Source organism: Chionomys nivalis, chromosome 15 (genome assembly GCF_950005125.1).
Source record: "Chionomys nivalis chromosome 15, mChiNiv1.1, whole genome shotgun sequence".
Classification (NCBI taxonomy): domain Eukaryota; kingdom Metazoa; phylum Chordata; class Mammalia; order Rodentia; family Cricetidae; genus Chionomys; species Chionomys nivalis.
Window position 1 is genome coordinate 53,899,279 of NC_080100.1, and position 20,783 is coordinate 53,920,061.

The 20,783-nt window shown below is 40.0% G+C and overlaps 2 protein-coding genes across 7 annotated transcripts in view; one reads left to right on the forward strand and one right to left on the reverse strand.

Annotated features, from left to right (window-relative positions):
* Window positions 1–1,865, forward strand: part of Zcchc9 (zinc finger CCHC-type containing 9) — a 236,344-nt gene extending 234,479 nt beyond the window's left edge. For all 3 annotated transcript variants that reach the window (XR_009058357.1, XR_009058356.1, XR_009058358.1), the window contains one exon: window positions 1,806–1,865. The gene's annotated coding sequence lies outside the window, so the exon portion shown is untranslated. The remainder of the gene's footprint in view (window positions 1–1,805) is intronic.
* Window positions 1–20,783, reverse strand: part of Ssbp2 (single stranded DNA binding protein 2) — a 253,540-nt gene that overhangs the window by 145,276 nt on the left and 87,481 nt on the right. For all 4 annotated transcript variants that reach the window (XM_057789547.1, XM_057789546.1, XM_057789545.1 and 1 more), the window contains exons 3-4: window positions 15,352–15,413; window positions 3,448–3,532 (exon numbers count right to left, since the gene is read on the reverse strand). In XM_057789547.1, the coding sequence (XP_057645530.1) occupies window positions 3,448–3,532; window positions 15,352–15,413 (147 nt within the window). The remainder of the gene's footprint in view (window positions 1–3,447; window positions 3,533–15,351; window positions 15,414–20,783) is intronic.

Below are 20,783 nucleotides of genomic sequence, written 5' to 3' on the forward strand. Positions count from 1 at the left end.
TTTTAGTTTTTTAAGTATGTTCATGTCCCTAAGGAATATACTTTAAGAGTTAATATTATGCTTTGGCTAGGAATCTGTTCATAATTTACATTTTTTACACTGTTCTTTATTTAACTGACAGCTTCCTAAAGCAGTTGCAAGAACAAAGAGAACTAATACAATGAGGGATTTCTCTACCTATTATTCCCAAGTTCAAAACTTGAAGAAACAAGTCAAAGGTCACTGAGATCTATTCCATTTACTACAATAATTTGAATCAATCCTGCTCCCTATAACACATGAAACTAAACTTTCTAAAGTGAAACTGTGGCCTATAAAAATCACTTCACTCCAGCACTGATATGGTTCAAATCTTGAGTCTTACCTAAACAACTTTATTAATATCAAGGAGCCCAAGGCATTACATTAACATGGAGTTAAACTGTCCCAAGTTCCAGTCCCTAACTATAAGGTTTGTGTGTGAGAGAGACGAGAGAGAAAGAGAGAGAGAGAGAGAGGGAGAGGGAGAGGGAGATCTGTTTTATAATTTCACTCTTTAATTTCAATTTCTTTGTTACCATCCTGATTCAGGGCTTTTCACCTTTCATGAGGCCATGAGGACAGCTTCCTTGTAGTATTGTCCAAAGTCCTTTCTTCAGTTCCTTCCTCTGAATCACACTGCTGGATCAACTATAATAAACTACTTTCTGTGTGTTTAATATTCTTAAAAATGATTCCACATTGCAGGCAGAAATTTTCCAGGTATACTCAGAAATACACTCTACGAGAACTTGGAAAACCTGAGCTTTCCTGGATATGGCACACTGCATTTATATACTGACTGACAACCTTAGCTTCCACAGGTATCAGATTTCTCACCTAATGAAATGACTATCTCCATCTTATAGTTCATATTTCATTTTGCCAAATATTTTACTGTCCTATTTAAGAGAAATAAAAACTTATCAAAGAGTGAAAATTGTTTTAAAGAACCCTACTGAATATAACATTAATATTTAATATTCATCTGTAAATTATACAAATTATGTAAATAAAACCCAAAGTGATGTGTGATCCAAATATGAAAATATAATTAACATTTTAGATAAAGGATTATATTCATTATTTGCTTTTTCAAGTTTCTATCATTTCATTCTATCATTCATATTTTTTAAAATAGAGTCATTTTACTTGAATCATGTAGATAAAAGCTAATAAAAAAGGAGGCAGATTTTAATCATCTGTATATATATATATATATACACATATATACACACAAGTACATACAAGTATATACAAGTAAATTCAGTCTAGAGTCAATAAACAAATTCATTCATTCTAAAGACGTCAGCCATTAAAGAAAATGTAATTCAGAATGCTTCCTTGGGAATTACCATAAAAATCCACAAGAAATATTAATTATCATATGGAAATGATTGCATAATGGACTCTAAGAAATAGGACAATTTAGACTGTTACCATGATCTTTCTGCGTGCCCTCTCCCCCTCTTCTTCCTCAAGCCTCTCAAAGCCCTGTGTACACACTAACTATGTTGGTCTACTTCAGAAACTGCACTATTTAAGACTCAGCAAATCCTTGTCAAAGTTCCCATTACTGAATTACAGAAAATAAATGAATTTCTAAACACAGCAGCTATAAACATAAATGCTGCACCAATGACGAGAGCTGTGACAGTGGGAGGGGCTTGCTGTATTTGCAACTGTTTCTAAAGTGGGTCTCGGAGTTCAGTACTCCCCATACAATCTCCATGGGGAGCAGTAGGGCAGAGCTTTCCACATTGTGGAACTGGTTTCTTGTTTTAAAGGTGTGTGTGTGTGTGTGTGTGTGTGTGTGTGTGAGAGAGAGAGAGAGAGAGAGAGAGAGAGAGAGAGAGAGAGAGAGAGTACACAGATGTCTGTGAAAGCCAGAAGGGTGTGTCCTATGTCCTGGAACTGAACTTAATAGCTGTGAGGGAGCACGCTCAGGCCTCTGGGAGACCAGCCAGCCCTCTTGGTGACTGTGTCATCTCTCTGCACCCATTTGTTTTCCTAAGCTGTAGACTGTGAGGTCTTAAACCTTCCTGAATAACAGCACTAGCTGTTTCTAGCGCCATCCGGGTGTTCATACGAGTAGGGAGGTCTACAACTAAACGGTGGCAGGAGTCTTGCTTGTGCCTCTCTTGGTGTAAGGGACAGGAGAGATGGAGAATGCAGGCCATCTGGATTCCCTGGAACTGTCGTGGCTGGAACAGCTTCACTCTGTCATTACTCCAGTATAAAAAGGCAAAAGAGCCCTGTCTGGAAAAACACTGTGCTCTGAGCCGCGGTCATTGCCTGTTGCTCCTTTCCCTCTGTGTGCTGCAGCAATCCTTCCCGCTCCTCATCCCCAGGAACGGCTTTGTCCACATGGGGCTCATGAGTACAGTACAATCAAGCTCTCAGGGAGGGTACAGGCCCCACTGCCATGTACCCAAGAATTTGCCTTCTCAAGTCTGTATACTCCCCTAGCACTATTTAGAGGCTTTGATTTTCCAACAATGCTCTTGGTTTTAAACCTTTTTTTTTTTTCCTTTTAGAAAACCAAGGAATGTTTCTCTTTTGAGACCTATTTCTGGGTTTTAAAAAGTTTGGCACAAAATGAAGCCTCCCTCTGCCATCAAGACACGTATCCTTCTAGTTGGGTTAAAGATGTGCCGTCAGGTACTTCGTTAGGCTCCAGACTGGAGACTGTTTTCAGATAGGAAGGCAGAATCTCCTCCATCCCACATTCAACTCTATTTCTTCTTGGTCAGCTCCATGAGGACCCTTACAAGACCATCTAATATGCAACTTTTCCCTGAAGAAATGGTGCATGATATAATCTGGTTTTTGAAGTTAGATTTGTATTTCTAAGGCACACTTAAGCCAAGGGGGTCTGCTGCCTCTCTTTAAGAGTCTTTTTTAACAAATCGGGTTTTTATTTTGCCTAGAAATTTTAGGTTTCTTCTCTAATATTTCCTTTAATTCAAATGAATTTCAATAGAGGAACTGAATTGTGTATATTTGGTAAAAAGTATTATTTCAGTACTTTCTATCTTCTGTGCAAAAGAGGTTATCATTTACACAAAGCTTAAGATGAATTTCTTTTGAAAATGAAGAAATACTGTTTCATTAATATACATGTAAAATTTCAATAGTAGAGAATTTGCCTAGCATGTGTGAGACCCTGGGATTGATTTCCAGCAACTCCCCCCAACCCACCTACAAAAAGTTAATCCAGACAGACTGAAATTACAAAGTCATATATACATAAGTGCACAATCCTGAGATTTTACAAGTCATACATAATGATAAGAACATTTCATAGTTAGTTGTTCCTACTCTCTAGACTAAGTTCTAACACACACCAAACATCTCTCTCTGAGGTTAATGGCACAGTATGTTTTTAAGAGCATTGGTTAGGATGTTTTCAAGTGTATGTTCTCTTACATAGTCATGGAAGGCTTTTGCTTCGCTTGAGTGCTCACACGTTTCCCGTCTCTCTGGAGCTGCACAGTAGAGATCCCAAAACACACTGAAAAGTAATTATAAAACATTAAGAAAATCATTAATATGGTAAGTTGAGAAATCACAATTCAACAAACATAAGACATGCAAACCCTTTCTTCTTTAGGACAGGTATAGTTTCTCTGAAAGATTTAAATTCAGGCGAGCTCTTTAACGCATGTTACCTAAACATTTTTCCAAACTGTTAAGCATTTTCCTAAAAGGATAAAGAATTTAAAAACACTGTGTTTTTGTCCAGTCCTGAGGATCAAACCCTTGTAAGTAAGTTGTTGAGAACTTTCGTTCTTAAAATTGCCTGTTCACATAACTGATAATTAGGTGAAATCACGTTTAAGCCAACTTTCCCATGAAGAATAGAAATATAAATGATGTCCTTTATAAGAAAAAAGTGGTTCATTTTTTGTAAGGCAATCGTATTGTCTAGTTGATAGGCCACCCCCCTAACCAGCACACTGAACTGATCAAACAAGTTTTTCATAAAATCATTTTTTCCCTTCAATTACAGGAAGAGGTTAATAATTTTGAAACCAAAATAATCCACTTCAACTCCTTTACTGTCCTAATTAAAAATTATACTTAAAGAAAATAGGACCTGGTCACCATCCCAGCTATCAAGCTACCTGGAAACACGGGAAGAACTGAACATCACGGTAAACCGAAGGTCAAGGGCTGCCTATGGCCCAGAATCCTTCGGGTTATTTTCCTTCACTTTTCCAAGTCTAAGATGTGGAAGACATCCATATCTATCGCCATGCACAAAACTCAATCCAGGGTCAGAAAAGATGGCTCAGCAATTAAGACCACTGGCTGCTCTTACCAAGGTCCTCAGTTAGATTCCCAGAAACCATATGATGACTCATACCTATCTAAAGAGGGATCTGAGGCCCTCTTCGTCCTTAAAGGTCCACATGTAGATAGAGCACTGATAATGTATAATAATATACTATATATATATATATATATATATATATATATATATATATAAAATCAAGTCCAAGTGTTACAAAGACTTCAAGATAAATCTAGTTACACTGAACCTGATAGGAGAGAAAGTGGGAAGTAGCCTTGAACGCAGTAACACAGGAGACTACTTTCTAAATATAACATCAGTAGCACAGTCACTGAGAGCAACAATTAATAAATGAGACCTCCTGTAAGGTAAAGGACACAGTAAATAAGACAAAACAGCACCCTACAGAATGGGAAAAGATCTTCAGAGGGCTAACCTCCACAATATATAAAGAACTCAAGAAGCTAGTCATCAAAACACCAAATAATTCCATCAAAAAATGGGGTACAGATCTAAAGAGAGAATTCTCAAGAGAAGAATCTCAAGAGAAAATTGGGAGCGTGGTGGTGGGGGAGAAGGGAAGATGGAAGGGAAGGAGGAGGGGAGAAGGGGAGGGGGAGAAGAACATGAGGGAACAGGATAGTCAAGATGGAGGAAGGACAGAGAAGGAGAGCAAGGAAAGAGATATCTTGATCGAAGAAGCCATTATGGGGCTAGCAAGAAACCTGGCACTAGGGAAATTCCCAGAATTCACAAGTATGACCGCAGCTAAGACCCTAAGCAGTAGTGGAGAGGCTGCCTGAACTGGCCTTCCCCTGCAATCAGCCTGATGACTGCCTTAATTGTCATTATAGAGCCTTCAACCAGCAACTGGTGGAAAGAGAAGCAGAGATCCACAGTGAAGCACTGGGCTGAGCTCCCAAAGTCCAGCCGAAGAGAGGAAGAAGTGAGGATATGAGCAAAGGGGTCAAAACAATAATGGGGATACCTGAAACAGCTTACCTGATCTAATGGGAGCTCACTGACTCTGGACTGACAGTGGGGGACCCAGTATAGGACCAAACTAGGCCCTCTGAATATGGGTGACCGTTGTAGAGCTGAGGCAGACTGTGGGGCCACTGGCAGTGCAGACAGGATTTATCCCTACTGCTTCAACTGTCTTTTTGGAGCCCATTCTCTTTGAAGGGATACCTTGCTCAGTATAGATATAGTTGGGAGGGCCTTGGACCTGCCTCAAAAGGATATGCCAGACTTTGTTGACTCCCCATGGAAAGCCTTACCCTCTCTGAAGAGTCGATGGGGTAGAGGGGGGGAGTTGGAGGAGGGGAGGGAGTGAGAATTAGGATTGGTATATAAAATTTCAATTAAATAATAATAAAAGAAGAAATGCTCAACACCCCTAGTCATCAGGAAAATGCAAATGAAAATGACTCTGAGATACCATGTAAAACCTGTCAGAATAGTTAAGATGAAAAACACTGATAACAGCTTACTAGAGAGGATGTGGGATAAGGGGAAAACTTCTCCAATGCTGGTGGGAGTGCAAACTCGTACAGCCTCTTTGGAAATCAGTATGAGCAGTATCCGTTATTGTAAGGCCCTATCCTACCTTTGACCTTCACACTCTACTTTTGTTTCCAAGGATTCTGTGACAACCACAATCTCATCTTTCCTGCAGCTGCCAGTGGTCCAAGAATGCTTTGAAGCGGATACACTCCTGAGTCCTTTTCCATGTATGCAGCATGCAAACTGCCCATCTAGACATACTACACAGGGACACGCCTGAAGTCTCAAAGATGACGCTACGACAGCAAACCAGCTCTATGGTAAAGAATTAATAATTGTGCTACGTTCCCTGGGGACTCCACTGGCCCTTGGGGTGGACCAGCTTTGCTCATTTCTGCTGACCCTCTCAGCTTTCCCCTCTACGCGTCTAGCCCATCCCTGTTCCTTTGTGATAGCAATGGATGCCTAGTGTTTGGCTGGAAGCATCACCCCAGTTCCCTGGCACCCATTTTGGAATGCTTAGTGGAAAGTTCCATTTCAAGCTCCCCTCCCCTGAGTCTAAACTCCACCTCCTAGAAAGGCTGCCAAACAGTGACCCCTCCCCAGAGGGGGTCAAGACCACTCCCACAGGCTATTTAAACTGCCCCCCAGAGACTGAACACAAGGTCTTTCTGGTTCTGAGCGTCGCCCAAGAGTGCTAGCATCCATTAAACCCGGACTTTTTCTAATTTGGTCTGATTTGGATTATTGCATTGGCAGAGAGGCTTATCGGGCCAGAAAACTTTACACCTAGAAACACTTTTTTTTCTTTTTTTTTGAGACGGGTTCTCTGTATAGCCCTGGCTGACCTGGAACTCTTTCTGTAGAGCAAGCTAGCCTTGAACTCACAGAGACCCACGTGCCTCTGTCTCCAGACTCTCTAGATGGGCCTCCAGTAGTCACAGCAGGCTGGGACTCCAGTAGGTGATTTCATTCTCCTTCCGGCACTCCATTTCCGTCACTCCTGTCAACACCTCCAAACCCTGTAGCAGCCTGCTTCAGGCGCCCTCCACCAACCTCATTCCGTTTACTAGAGACTCCAACACTCCACAGACACAGCTGCTGCCCCTCTCCTCCCCACCCTTTGATCCCTGTCACTCCAGACATAGTCTTTGCCCTACTGCAGCATCCCTGCAGAAGCCCCTGCTCCCAACACAACCCCAACTCCCTGGGGTCTATCCCTTGGCATGGACAGCATCCCCTTAGTTCGTTCCCACAGTCCCCCTGGGACTTGTCTCCTAGCCCACCTCTAGTTCTCTTGTGACACCCACTGACCTGCAGAAGCATCTCTACCAGGGAAGACACAGTCACCACACTTCCCTAAGATACAGAGAAGGCAGTAGAGACCAAGGGGAGGAACATATGACCAACCAAGACCAGACATCAACACCTAGAACCATCTCAACCTGATATCACTGCCTAGTCACTATAGGGAAACATGAGCATGAAAAACTAAGACAAGTCTTCCACCACCAGGACCTACTACCCAGGCTGAGAATGAAAAAATAGCTAACTCACAAGACAAGGACTTCAAATTAGCAATTAGAAATGTATGCATGGCCCTTAACGATGATATTAATAAATCTCTTAATGAAGTCTGTAAAAAAAAAGGAATAAAATAATGAAAACAGATCAAGAAATAAAGTAAAAAACAAGATCCCTAAAGAAAACCCAAATGAAATAAATCTGCAAGTACTTTTAAGATGTTTAAAGTACTAAAATAAATTACTCTAATGTTGGCCTCAAACTCACAGAGATCTGCCTGCCTCTGCCTCCCAAGTGCTAGGATTTAAAGGCGTGAACCACCACCGCCCAGCTTCTTAGAAGGTTTCTTAGAGCTAGTCCAATCAAGAAAAAGAGTTCTCATTAAATGAATAAAATCTGTCTCCCATTTCTTTCCAATTCTTTGTATTTCATGGAAGATTTCTTCTATTTTGGTTTGTTATTTTTTTCTCTCCAGCAAATTTTCTTTATTCTACACATTCCTTTCCTCTTGTACCAGACCAAAGCCTGCTTTTTCTCTATATATGGTATAATTAACTCTGTTATGGTGTTTTTTTTCTCTATGGTATAATAAACTCTGTTATTCTATCTCTCAAGCAAGTTTCTCCCATTTACACACTCTGTCCCGGGTGTTACCCCAATTGTTTTACATGGTGCTTAGTTCAAATTAATTTGACTAAGTAGCTGTGACTCACTGACATCCAGGAAGGCATACCAAGAGTGGTAAAGGCCAGTCAGCTCATCACTAACAGCCCTTTCTAGCATGCAGTGCTAGTTTTTATCCAAGTATGTGGCTATTTTTAGCTATGTCTGATGTCATTCATTAAATTCTGAAATCATTGGAACGCTAACATACAGTAAGATTTGATTTCCAGCTGCCAGGTGAAATAAACTAAGTTCTTATGAGAACATTATTAGTCAATTATGTATTTAGACTATAAACTTACAGACCTAACGTTATTTTTAAAGGTAGCGTATATTTTTGTTATTAAACTAAAATACATGTTTTAGTTTTTTTTTTTAAATTAAGTCACCAAATGGCAGATTTTTTTTAAGCTTGTGTTTTGAAATTCCATAGGTTTAAAAAGATACCTCAGAATAAAGAAGTTTGCAAATTAGTGGAAGAAGTGGAAACATGATTTCTACATACAAACAGGAAGTAATACATCCAGGAGTATTTGCTTTAGAGGAAGGTAACAGACAAGCTGGGGATGCCATGTTCTGCCGTGGGACAAACAGGACAAACAGCAAGTGATGGGGAGATCGGGTGAGAAGTGAGACTGAAGATCCAAATCATGTGCTTCCCCCTCAAGAATAAATTCCTCTCCTCCCCAAGGCTGTTGGCTCTTGTTTCTCTTATAGTATGTGTGTGTGTGTGTGTGTGTGTTTCCTATCTATCCCCTACCCTATTCCTCCTTTTCCTTTGACTTTTCACACTTAGGTTGTGTTCTATGTTGCCTCTGGAAACATTACACATGCCATCATATTCTTCAACTACGCAGGATAACACTCAAGCTGAAAATAATAACTACAGTGTTCATCTAAATTTCATATTACCATATGTTAAGATGTTCTTCATTACTGTAATAAAATAAAAAGTCAACTTAAAGTAGAAGGACGTGTTTAGGATCCCGGTTTCAGAGGTTTTGAACAGTAGCTGCTTGGCTCTGTGGGTCTACGGTAAGGTGAATGCTCATCACAGTAGAAAATTATTTGCCACAAGACAGCGAGGATGAAGAAAGAGGAGAGAAGATGGAGGATGCAGAGCAGGAAGAACGATACAGGGTCAAGATGTCCCTTTCAAGGCTCACCCCATCGACTGCTAGCCATCTCTTCTCCTATCTGACCCTAAGCACTGTTCTTTTTGTTCTACTGGATAACTTCATCTCTGAACTCTTGGCCTGTTTACGGTCCATGCTGCTAAGTCCCAAGTGGTTATGTAACTATTTCGGAGCTACAGACCTAGGCCTCTCACTTTGTACATGCTGTCTTTAACTGAAGATCTCAAAACGTAACCTCTATAAGCTAACGCATGTTCTTTTTTCTAAAGCCCAGTGCCCTCGATATTCACCTATTCATCACTGTCCATCCCATTACTCAGATCTAAAACTAGAAACCTCTTTGTTCACCTCACAATGATTTGATACATTGTTATCTGGGATCTCTCTCCCTATCACTTTTCAGCAAATAATTACAGGCATCCTATGACTAACCTCTACCCTGTTCCCAAGCCTCTTTAATTCACCTAACACTGATGCCCAGCACTTGTCTAAAAGCACTAAACTAACCATGACATGTACTTTGTTTAAAATGTCAGGGCGGTAAGTCCAAAGTCTCCCATAGACTCTACAATTTTCTAATCTTGCCTCGCCGTTTTTGTAATGGTGTATACTCTTTTCCTAATACTGCAACCTTGACAGCACATGGTTCAAAATACCTGTTAACCTTGAGTGCACAGTCAAACCTCTTTTGTGATTCTACAGGAACTATTCTTTGCCCTTGATACTTGTCCTTATCTAACTTTCAATTCAGCTTCAGTTGACTTCCTCTATGATCCCTTTGCTTACTCTTCCCACTTTTGTGAGTGCTGCTCCAGTGTTTATATTGTAACCACAACACATACTCTGTTACGCTTTGTTTTGATTTATTTAGCCCACTACTGATTTTCTTAACGGTAGCATAGTTTGCATTTCATAAGCATTTAGTAAACAGGCTTAAATAAAAAGACAATTCCAATTTTAAATTTCTTTCTTTTGTCTATTTTTTTTTACATGATGGGAAGTAAATAAAAGTACTATTGGTCCACTAGTGAGTGTGAGCTAAGCTACCTAAGGGAGCAGAGCTGTAAATAGTCAAATGCTTAGCCCTAATAGCACCAGCAGCATTCCTGTCGAAGGCCCACTCACTAATCCAGGCCTGCTTCCTTCAGCAGACCACAGACGATAAAGCCCAGGTAAGAGGGCCATGCATAAGCTGGATTTGAATTCAGCTCTCAGTAAAAGTTTCACTTTACACAATGATCAGGAAGGCTTATGAATGTGGCATGCTTCCAGAAGAGTAGACCGTATCTTTTGGTCAGTTCTCAGACAACCCCTTGACTTCACAACCGTTAGGCATCAATGGCTCACACGTATGAAGCAAATGCTGAAAAGAACATGTTGATAGTTTTATGGGGGGAAAAACTTAAAAAATATTTTTAAAATAATACATATGCTGTATTTAAGTTCAACAAAGTTAGTCTAAAATATATGCCAATTATTAGTATAAATTTGATATCTCAAAATTAAGTTACCTAAAAGTTCAAAGCCAAGGTGTTCTTCTGAATCTCTGAAAAAAAAAGGAAGGGAGGAAGGAAGAAAGGTAGGAAGGGAGAAAGGAAGGAAGGTTGGCTTAAGATCCATACTTTCTGATGGCTGATATAAAAAGCTAAAGTCTAGTACAAAAAGGCCACAGCATGCAGGAAACTATTCCCGACCACCATGCTGTAGATTTAGGGTAACTTATTGAAGAAGTGTGAAATGAAATAGACATAAGAAACAAAATAAGGAGTGAGAGATATCCTCACCCTTCTAACCCCTTGTCCAGTAAGAACCATGTCTCTGATGATTTCCATGCTACTTTGTATCCACAGCAGAAGCACATCTTGAAGAGAGCTAAAAGGCAGCGAAGCACTCAATGCTGAAGATACAGCTCAGAGGTAGAGTGCACAAGACCCTGAGCTCACTCTCAACTACTAGAGTAGCAGTTCAACAAGGGAGAAAAGACTAGATCTAAATACCTTAAATCCATAAAACATCAAATTACAATTTTGATTTTTTAACATTATACAAGAAACCAGTCTTAAACCTCAGAAAGCAGCACAATGACGATGTTCAACTGCAGTGAACGGTTGGTCCAATTACAGGAACAATGTCAAACAAGGCCTGCACCTGTTTCTGCTGTGTGAGAGACAATGGGAAACCCACAACCACAACTGACCACAGAACTTCGAGTGAGACGTTCTTCCAGAGAGAGGCTAAAAAGATGATGATTAAATAATACATAAAGGAAAACATATGCTGGCACTCAAAGAGGCCTTCTGTTTCCTTCCTTTAAAGATGTGGGAAATGAGTGGCCAGGGCAACAGGTAATGCTTCTGATAGAGATACGGAAGCAGAGAGAGGCACTGAGACCCAGATAACCCAGTTATCCAGATGTCTGTTCTACCAACTGCTGCTGTGCCACAACTCTACACACAGCAATGTTAACTCGGCCTTCAGCAGCTTCTAGCAAGGTTTTGTGGGTTTCTAATCTCTCAATCCTCCCTTCCCTCCCTCTTTTCTCATCCCCCTCGGTCTATATATAAATACTTCAAATGATTTCCCTTCTAAAAATACACTACCACAATCACTACCCTCAGCACCTTTGTAGAGAAAACAAGCCACGGGAATAAGAACTGTGTGTCTCACCATAAACCTACAAACATCCTTGCACCTCCTCTCACGCCCTAGCAGCAGAAAGGGACTTCCTTTTAACACGTGTGCAATTACACACTCTTCTCTGACATCCACCTCTAATGACCCTCTTTGTAATATTGCCCTAGGCTTCTCCACTACTCCTCTGTATAGACCCCAGAATTATTAACTCCTCTCCTGTGGGCAATGAAAAACCCCCTAGTCAGACTGACATTCTCTTCCTTTCCTCTCAGCACAGTTGAAGCTCTTGAATGGACTCTGTATATCTACCATCTGCCACTTCTCAAACTCTCAGTCACATCTCCATCCAACACCCGCTTACCACTGCCTCATTGCTTGTCTGTCGTAAGTTGGTCACTAATGACCTTTCACTGACCCCTAAGAGGACTCAATCACTCTTCCTGCTCTATCTTCCCAGCACGGACGATCCAGCAAGCTGTCTTTTTATTTCTAAAAACCCTCCCTTGTTTTGGCTTTACTGTCAAACTTTTGTTGTTTTCCTTCTTCCTTTTAAGGGACTTTATCTTCTTCATAACCTCCTCTCCCTCTTTGTCCTTAAACATTAACAAATGGTGCCAGTTTCTGAAAATCTCTCTCTCTCTCTCTCTCAATTCAAGACAGAGTTTATCTATGTAACAGCCCTGACTGTCCTGGAATTCACTCTGTAGACAAGGTTGGCCTCAAACTCACAGAGATCTGCCTGCCTCTGCCTCCCAAGTGCTGGGATTAAAGGTGTGTGCCACAATAAAAATGAAGGAAGGAAGGAAGGAAGGAAGGAAGGAAGGAAGGAAGGAAGGAAGGAAGGAAGGAAGGAAGGAAGGAAGGAAGGAAAAAGTGCCACTTGGGGAAAAAAATTTGGGGGGGATTATTTTATGTGTGTTGGTGTTTTCCCTGCATGTAGAGGGCATCAGTAGTTCCCCTTGAAACAGGAATTAGAGGCAACTGTTAGCTTCCGTGTAGGTGACAGGGTTTGAACCCAGGTCCTCTGGAAAAGCAGTCAGTGCTCTTAACCACTGAGCCATCTCTCCAGCCCTCAGTATTTCTCTCTTTATTCAAAAGCACATCACTTTATCACTTTCTCATCTTCCTCTCCATGAGTACCACACCATACAACTGCCTTGTCCATGTTCCCTGGAATCATGGACTCCTCAACATGCCTAAGAAGTTTCACTTGTCAGCAACCCTGCCAATGTTTCACTGGCCACACCCTCCACTTTATCTGCTCCCCAGCATATGCGCTATCACACACAACCATTCTCTACTCTTCCCCGCAATATATCTCTAAGGGCTTTCTTGCTTCTAGTCTTTTTTCTTCTTCTTTTTCTTTTTTTATTGATTTTTATTGAGCTCTACATTTTTCTCTGCTCCCCTCCCTGCCTCTTCCCTCCCGTCTTCAACCCTCCCACAACGTCCCCATGCTCCCAATTTACTCAGGAGATCTTGTCTTTTTCTACTTTCTACTTCCCATGTATGCTAGCTCTATGTAAGTCTCTCTTAGTGTCCGCATTGTTGTCTAAGTTCTCTGGGGTTGTGGTTTGTACACTGGTTTTCTTTTCTTTATGTTTAAAAAATACCTATGAGTGAGTTCATGTGATAATTGTCTTTCTGTGTCTGGGCTACCTCACTCAAAATAGTGTTTTCTAGCTCCATCCATTTTCCTGCAAAATTCAAGCTGTCGTTATTTTTTTCTGCTGTGTAGTACTCCATTGTGTAAATGTAACACATTTTCCTTATCCATTTTTCAGTTAGGGGGCATTTAGGTTGTTTCCAGGTTCTAACTATGACAAACAAAGCTGCTATGAACATAGTTGAGCACATATCCTCGTGGCACGATTGAGTATCCTTTGGATATATACCCAAAAGTGGTATTACTGGGCTTATTCTAGTTCTATCCATTCTCTATGGAGCTAGAGTAACACTACTAAGAAATGTGTAAGAATATACTACTAACATGATTACTCTCCTATGTAAAAACTTGCCTGCTTGTCTTTATGACATTCAAACTCCCTGATTCCCTGATCTCTGATCACATTATCATATCAATTTCCAATATGCTAAACTTCGTTCAACTCTTCCTGCAAACCATTCCTCTCTTCCCTTGACCTCTAGATCCTTGCAAAAGTATAACTTATTAAAGTACTTCCTTTTTCTATTTCTCCATATCTCTTTGGTTATCTCTTTATATATTCTTAAAAGTCTTGGCTTAAACAGCAACTCTTCCAGTTGATGTATGTACTATATATCCATCAAGTAATCTGCATATGTCCCATAAGACATTCATTTCTTGTTGCCTATTGAACTATGTATTTTCCCAAAGACTGCAATCAACAAGAAAGTAGCAATGTGCTATGTTTTATTTACTGATGTATCCCACAGTATCAAATATACTGCCTGGTTCTCAATAAATACAAGTCATTTATTGCGCTTGTTGACAATACACAACAAACACATTTTACTAAGTCTGCTCAAAGTTTCCTGAGTACATTTAACATTTTTCAAAACTGCTTCCACTATATGACAGAAATACAAAGAAATATAAAGGTATAAAAGGCATTTCTCTCAGGTAAATTTAAAAAAAAATCCCTTTGAACAGTTCAATAATTGATGATCACACTATCAAGAAACAGGTTCTTATGAATTTGCTCTTCTATCTGAAGAAAAGACAAATTTGTTTCAGTACCTGATTATTTGCAACTTACACCTTCCCTGTTGGACTCCTTGTTAGATGAGTGACTGTTATTTTAATGTATGACTAGCCTAGTGCTGACTACGTCAATCCGATCACTATCTCCTGCTCCCAATGTTCCCAAGAGAAGTGAAGTGCAAAGAACTGGGTGGATAGCATATCAACTCCTGTTTACAAAGTTAGTCTCATGATAACTCTCAGCCCTCTTTACAGAAAACAGTTTTAGAGCTAGTTGGTAGCTAAGAGTCAAGAAAAGCTCTCCTCATCTGCACAGTGACACAACAAAGGAACTGCTATCGAATGAATTGTACCTTCTCCAAAGTCAGACGGTGAAGTCCTGACTCCCTGTGTGATAGTATTTTGAGGTGGAGTCTCTGAAAAATAATTACATTTAGCTGACTTCATGAGGGTAGACCCCTCATGATGAGATTACTTCCCTTGTAAGAACAGATACAGATATCTTGCCTTCCCTCTCTCCCACCACCATGAAAGGTTATGCTGTCTACGAGCCACCAGGACAGCCCTTGTTAGTGCCAACCACTATGGCACCGTTATCTGGAACCATGAGGAAATAAGCTTCAGCCTATGGTATTTCTTAAAACAGTCCTCTGTATGAATATAATGAGCATATTTGGAATTCCACAAACCAACTCCACCGCCATTTGATTCAATAGTAATATCTTTAAGTCAATACAGGAATGCTGGTCTTGAAATTTTGTTTTTGTTTTCAAATGTTACCTTCTAGTTGACAGTTTTAGAAAATGAAAAACAAAAAAAGAGTAAGGGGTCATAAAGAGATTTTGGAATGCAGCACCAATCAAGCAAAAATGAAATAAAAAGATACTTACCACCACCAAGAATGTAAGAATCCTGGCGGCTCCCCCAATGTGATGTTTTTTTCCCATCTTATCTAAAACAAATTAAAAAAAAAATATATTAAATACTTTTCTTGGAGTACCTTTCCCCATACATATTACCAAGCAAAGTTTTCCTCATTTAAAATGCTAGAGTGATTTTTATATGTTCTTTATCATTTTTGTGTTATTCTTTGTTCAGATTTTCCAAGTACGCCCTTTACATATGATGTGTAAGAAGATGCCACCATAATTGTCTTGAACTTGCTTCTCACCACTTCAGCAATAAACATTTGGGTCTTGGTGCTCCATCTTTCTGTGACCAGAGAAATGGCTCAGTCATTAAAGGCATTTTCTGTGCAAATCTGGTGACCAAAGTTCAATTCTAGGCACCCACATAAAGGGGTCAAAGGGAACTCCAGAGGAGTCCTTCTACTTCTAGATGCATGCCAGGATATGCACTCCCCACACGTGATAGACGCATTTAATGTGTTTTACTTATGTGCGCACACAATAAAATCATAAACAAATGTGTGTCTAAGAATGTGTTTCCTACCTTAGTCATCATTGATTGCCTTCCTGTTAAGTTCTCATAAATACAGAGACCCTTTGAGAGGAGAATGGAAGTAGGAAGAAGGGGAAAGAGCTGCTAACACCATTGGGGTTGCTCCACCAGCAGCAATTAGTGAGGCTAACCGCTGGTCCCACTCCACCTGTTTCTAGCTTAAATAGGCTGGATTCTTCCTGAGCCCTAAGATGCACAAACACAACTGAACAAAACTTTCCTCCAATAGTGGTATTTCAGGTCCATGAAGGTCCCCTGAGCTCTGAAGCAATTGAGACCAGAAAGCTCATTCTCTCCTTGGAGGTAAAAAATTCAGCTATGAAAAATCTTTTACTCATGTTTTTATAAGTACAACCTCTTTGGTTTGATCTTTCAGCCCTGATGACTGGTTATGGAGACAAATGATTCTGTGTAAATATATAACTTCAATGTTCCTTCTATGCTTTTTTAAATAAACAGCTTCACTATTTGCCTACGTTATATTCTTTCTGCTGATATATTTAGTGTGTTTTAATTAGAATGTCTGATCCTGACTGATATCACCACACCACAGCACTTCATGGAAGAATATTTAAATTGCTTTCCTTTTAAGAAAAATGAAGCATAAACATTAGCAATATGAACCAAGGAATAGTTAAGAATCTTCTTTGCTAGTAATTACCTACGTAAAAAGATTTTTGAGAGGATTAAACTTGTTAGTACATGAAATCACTTAAAACAGAGAGTACCAAAATAACGGTTAGCTGTCGAGTAGTTTGCTTTTACCCTAAAGACATTCTCACAAAGTTAATCTAGCATCATTGTCACCTATACCAAAATAGCCAGAGATATAGCACACAAAAACACTTACATGTTCAGTTTTATATTAAATAAAATTAAACTTACTAATCAGAACAATGTAAAATACCTTTGTGAATATCATCTGTACAACCAGGGAAGAGAATAAAATTGTAACCAGGAAGATGAAGGAAGCAGAACCCAGCCTTGAGGAGATTCCTCAGATGGGAACACAAGTCAGCAGGTGATCATAACAGAACCTGCTCTTGGAGATAAGTGGACATCGGACTCAGGGAACTTTGGAGAGTGAGCTTTAAACCCAGTCTGCAGAGGGAAGGGAAGGCTGTCCAGAGCAGCTTCCCAAGTGCAGGGCACTGGCAGCCATATCCATCCCTGCATCTCCCCCAACCCTCTATAACACCAGGAGGAAGGGACCATGCAGCGCACATGGGGAAAGTACTGTGGAAAGCATTCCAGGCGTCCTGCTTGATTTCAAGAGAAAGCTTCCAGAACAAGCTGGGTAATTGCAAACTTGATCTAGACGAAGGAATATATCTCTGGGAGAGGCCTCTGCTGAGGAAGACTTCTCGGACTTTACCAATCACTCATTCTCCCTCCACTGCCACATCAAGGGACCATGACTCTGTTTCTATATGGGGAGGGCAAGAAAAAAGTTGTAAGAGAAAACACTTGAGAGATGAGACTAGGTGAGTAAGCAGGAATCAGATCGAGAGAAGTTGAGATTCAACTTAAAACCTATAATGTTGAAACTTCTAGGAGAAAACATGGGGAATACTCTTCAAGACATTGGGGCCAGCAACTCATTGCCACAGCAATGAGCCCCAAGTATCTGCAGACCGGGGCTACATGAAAACACAAGGAAACCAGAAGTTGAACAAACAGGCCACAGAAAGGGGAAAAGTCTTTCATCTACATTTCATACTGGGGCTAACATACAGAATTTTCCAAAAAGGAAAAAAAAAACCTGAAGAAATTAAATACCAAGGAACTAAAACTTCCAGTCAACAAATTGAACAGTTTTTAAAGAAACACAGAAGGCCAATAACTATTTTTAAAGTGCTCAACATCAAAACTACTTCGAGACATCATCTCACCTCAGTTGTAATGAAATCATCAAGTCCTGAAGAAAGCTCACAACAAATGTTGGAGAGGAAATAAGTGAAAGAAGCCCTGCTCGCTGCTGGTCGCAGCACAAGTTAATGAGCCATTATGGGCATCAATTTGGAGGTTCCTCAAAAGGTTAAAAATAGAACTGCCATATGACCTAGTTATTCCACTCCTGGAGTAAGCCCAAGGAACTCTATTTCTCTCCACAGAGATATTTGCACATCTCTATTTACTATAGCAAAGCAATGGGACAAACAGACATCTATCCACGGATGAATGGATAATAAAAATTTTGTACAAATAATAAATAAAATGAGGATTTCAATGTGAGAGTGTGGGGAGGGCATGGGAGGGGCTTCAGGGTGTGTAGCTATGAGGAACTTGGAGATGAAAGGGAAAGGGGAAAGTAATATAATTCTATTTCAACTAAAATAAATGTCAGATAAAAAATAAAATTGATGATTCAGGTCTAAAGAAAAAAAATGAAATAATAAAACTTGCAAAAAAACAGACTTAGACTGTATAATATTAAACAAAGTACCCAAACTCAGAAAGAAAAAAAAAATGGGTGCTCTCCCTCAGAAGTAGCCTATAATGTAAACACCGGTAAGTGTGGGTATACCTTAACGTTTACTATGAAGACACAGAAAGGGCACTATCAGGTGATGAGAAGGGCTAGATCATACAAACGGACACATGCGTCACGGAAGACGATACACGCTAACAGTCTGTGTGGTATCAACGCTGCCCACTTTGTATATAAAGGATAAGCTCAAAACGTGTAACTGAGCGCGTGAGAGCAGAAGCGAAGCCCAGAGCTTCAGAGCTGGGCTCCAACTGGAGCTCACTGGGATGTGCAGACACTAGACTCAAGCACTTCCTTGTTTTGGTCCCTATCTTAGTCTAGGATTCTAAGAACATGAGATGTAAATGACCTGGAATCTTAAAGCAAACAACTAATGTACTGCCAACAAAACAAATAAAGTACGACAGCAATCTTAAGAAAGCTAAATAAAAGCTCAAGCAATCAGTGAACTTGGGAAGATTAAATGTGAGCAATAAACACAAACACATCATATAAATGAAGGTAGATTTTAATTTGAATTCCCCTAAGTAGTGACATTTAGAAAATGTGCATTTTTGTCTCCTTGTATCTGATCATTTCAGTCCCTCATATCCTCTGGTTCATAAACACTAAGGAATACTACTTAACTAATACCGATGAGAAATAAAACTGTGATGGCCTATTAGATATAATATAGTCCAAAACATTTTTGTTCTGCTCTCAACTTTTCGCCACACCAGATCTTCATGGCTCGTGTCTACACGAGAGGGCATAATATCACGAATGTGCCCCAAACACACTAATATTCTGAGCACTGGAATTAACCCTATCTTAGGAATAACAAGCTTTTCAAAATATTGTTCAAGCTTTCACCTTGGCTTTGCATAATATGCTCATGAAACAAAACAACCAGTGTTGCTAGTTAAAAACAGAGAGTGAAATCATGTGAGGTCTCAGGGCCAGGAGTACTGGAGGTAGGATTAGATTTACTCGAGGCTGCCCTGCACCCCAGTTACCACCAGTGTACTCCCTGAACTGTCAACCAACCAGAAGCTATTTCAGAGATGAGACAGTGAACTCTGAGAAGCCACACGTATGTGTTACTGATACAGTCTTTTATCAGAAGAAGTCAGAAGGCAATCTGAGTGTTTTAAAGCATCATATCTTACTATTCCTTAAAGAAACTCAAAATGGATCCCACGTAGCATTGCTCTCAGCCTGATAACATTTTTTATTAGGAAGTGACTATAGTTCATCTTTCCCATGTTAGATTACGGTTCTGTACCAGAAGCAGCTCAACTTCAATCTACCTTTCGCCATTACTGAATGAATAACACTGAAAGCCAGAAATGATCCCACAGCAAGTGATCTGCTATTTCCAAACTGTCACTAGTTCATGCAGAGCTTACTTATGGAGAGAAAGAAATCCTCTCAAAGGGGCAAAACAGACTGGGAAAACGGACATCAGAAATAACCTAAGGAATGTCAATAGCAAATCTAATTGCAAATGTTGATACCTATGCTCCCAGAACAGCGTGAGGCCATTACAAAGAACAGGCCGTCTCTCCATGGAAAAGACATGCTCTACCAGTTAGCAAGTTGGAAGGAAAACAACATGTACAATAGAAAAATGTTCTGTTTGAAAGCGGGGGGTGGAGGGAGTGTGCACAGTTAAGTGAGTGTATATTAAATACAGCACACCAAATTTACAACTATCTTCTGGAAAGGGGTAACAGAAGACTTCCATTTTAAAATTACATTCATTTATGCATTTGTTACTTAGCTACTATATATTAATAACCAGTGGCATTGATAAATGGCCAGAACATTGATAAATGTACCATGTCAGCCAACATTTGAGAAACAATTGTTCTAAATGGGATCTTCAACTCACTGAGTGCTCTGCTGTGGCCTCTGTGGTTGGTTTCTCTGCCTGGATAACATCTATGCCAACAAGTTCTCTGTCTTCCAAGTCTTCCTTCTTCTCTGTCCCAGCCCCATCACATGCTTTCCTTCTCTGACACTTTGTCCTGTTTGAATATCATATCCCCTCTCTTCCTACCACATGACCAGCTAGAATCTCTGTACAACTACAACTTCCATGCAATTCTTAATACCTTTTCTTCTGTCATATGTGAGATTTGGGGCACTGTCTGTGATTATGCTCGTTCTATCATGCACTCTAGCATTTTCAGCATTTCTACATAAGCTAAGAACCAAACAGTGAATCATGAACAAAGTATACATTAATATATGTATGGCTTATGGTGTAAGTACAAGGTACATCTCACACAACAATGCTGCTATGAATCATCTCATAAATATGGTCAGGTCAAGTTGGCTGGAGAGAGATCTTATTTTATAAGACTAATCGAATATCCCATGAAAAAA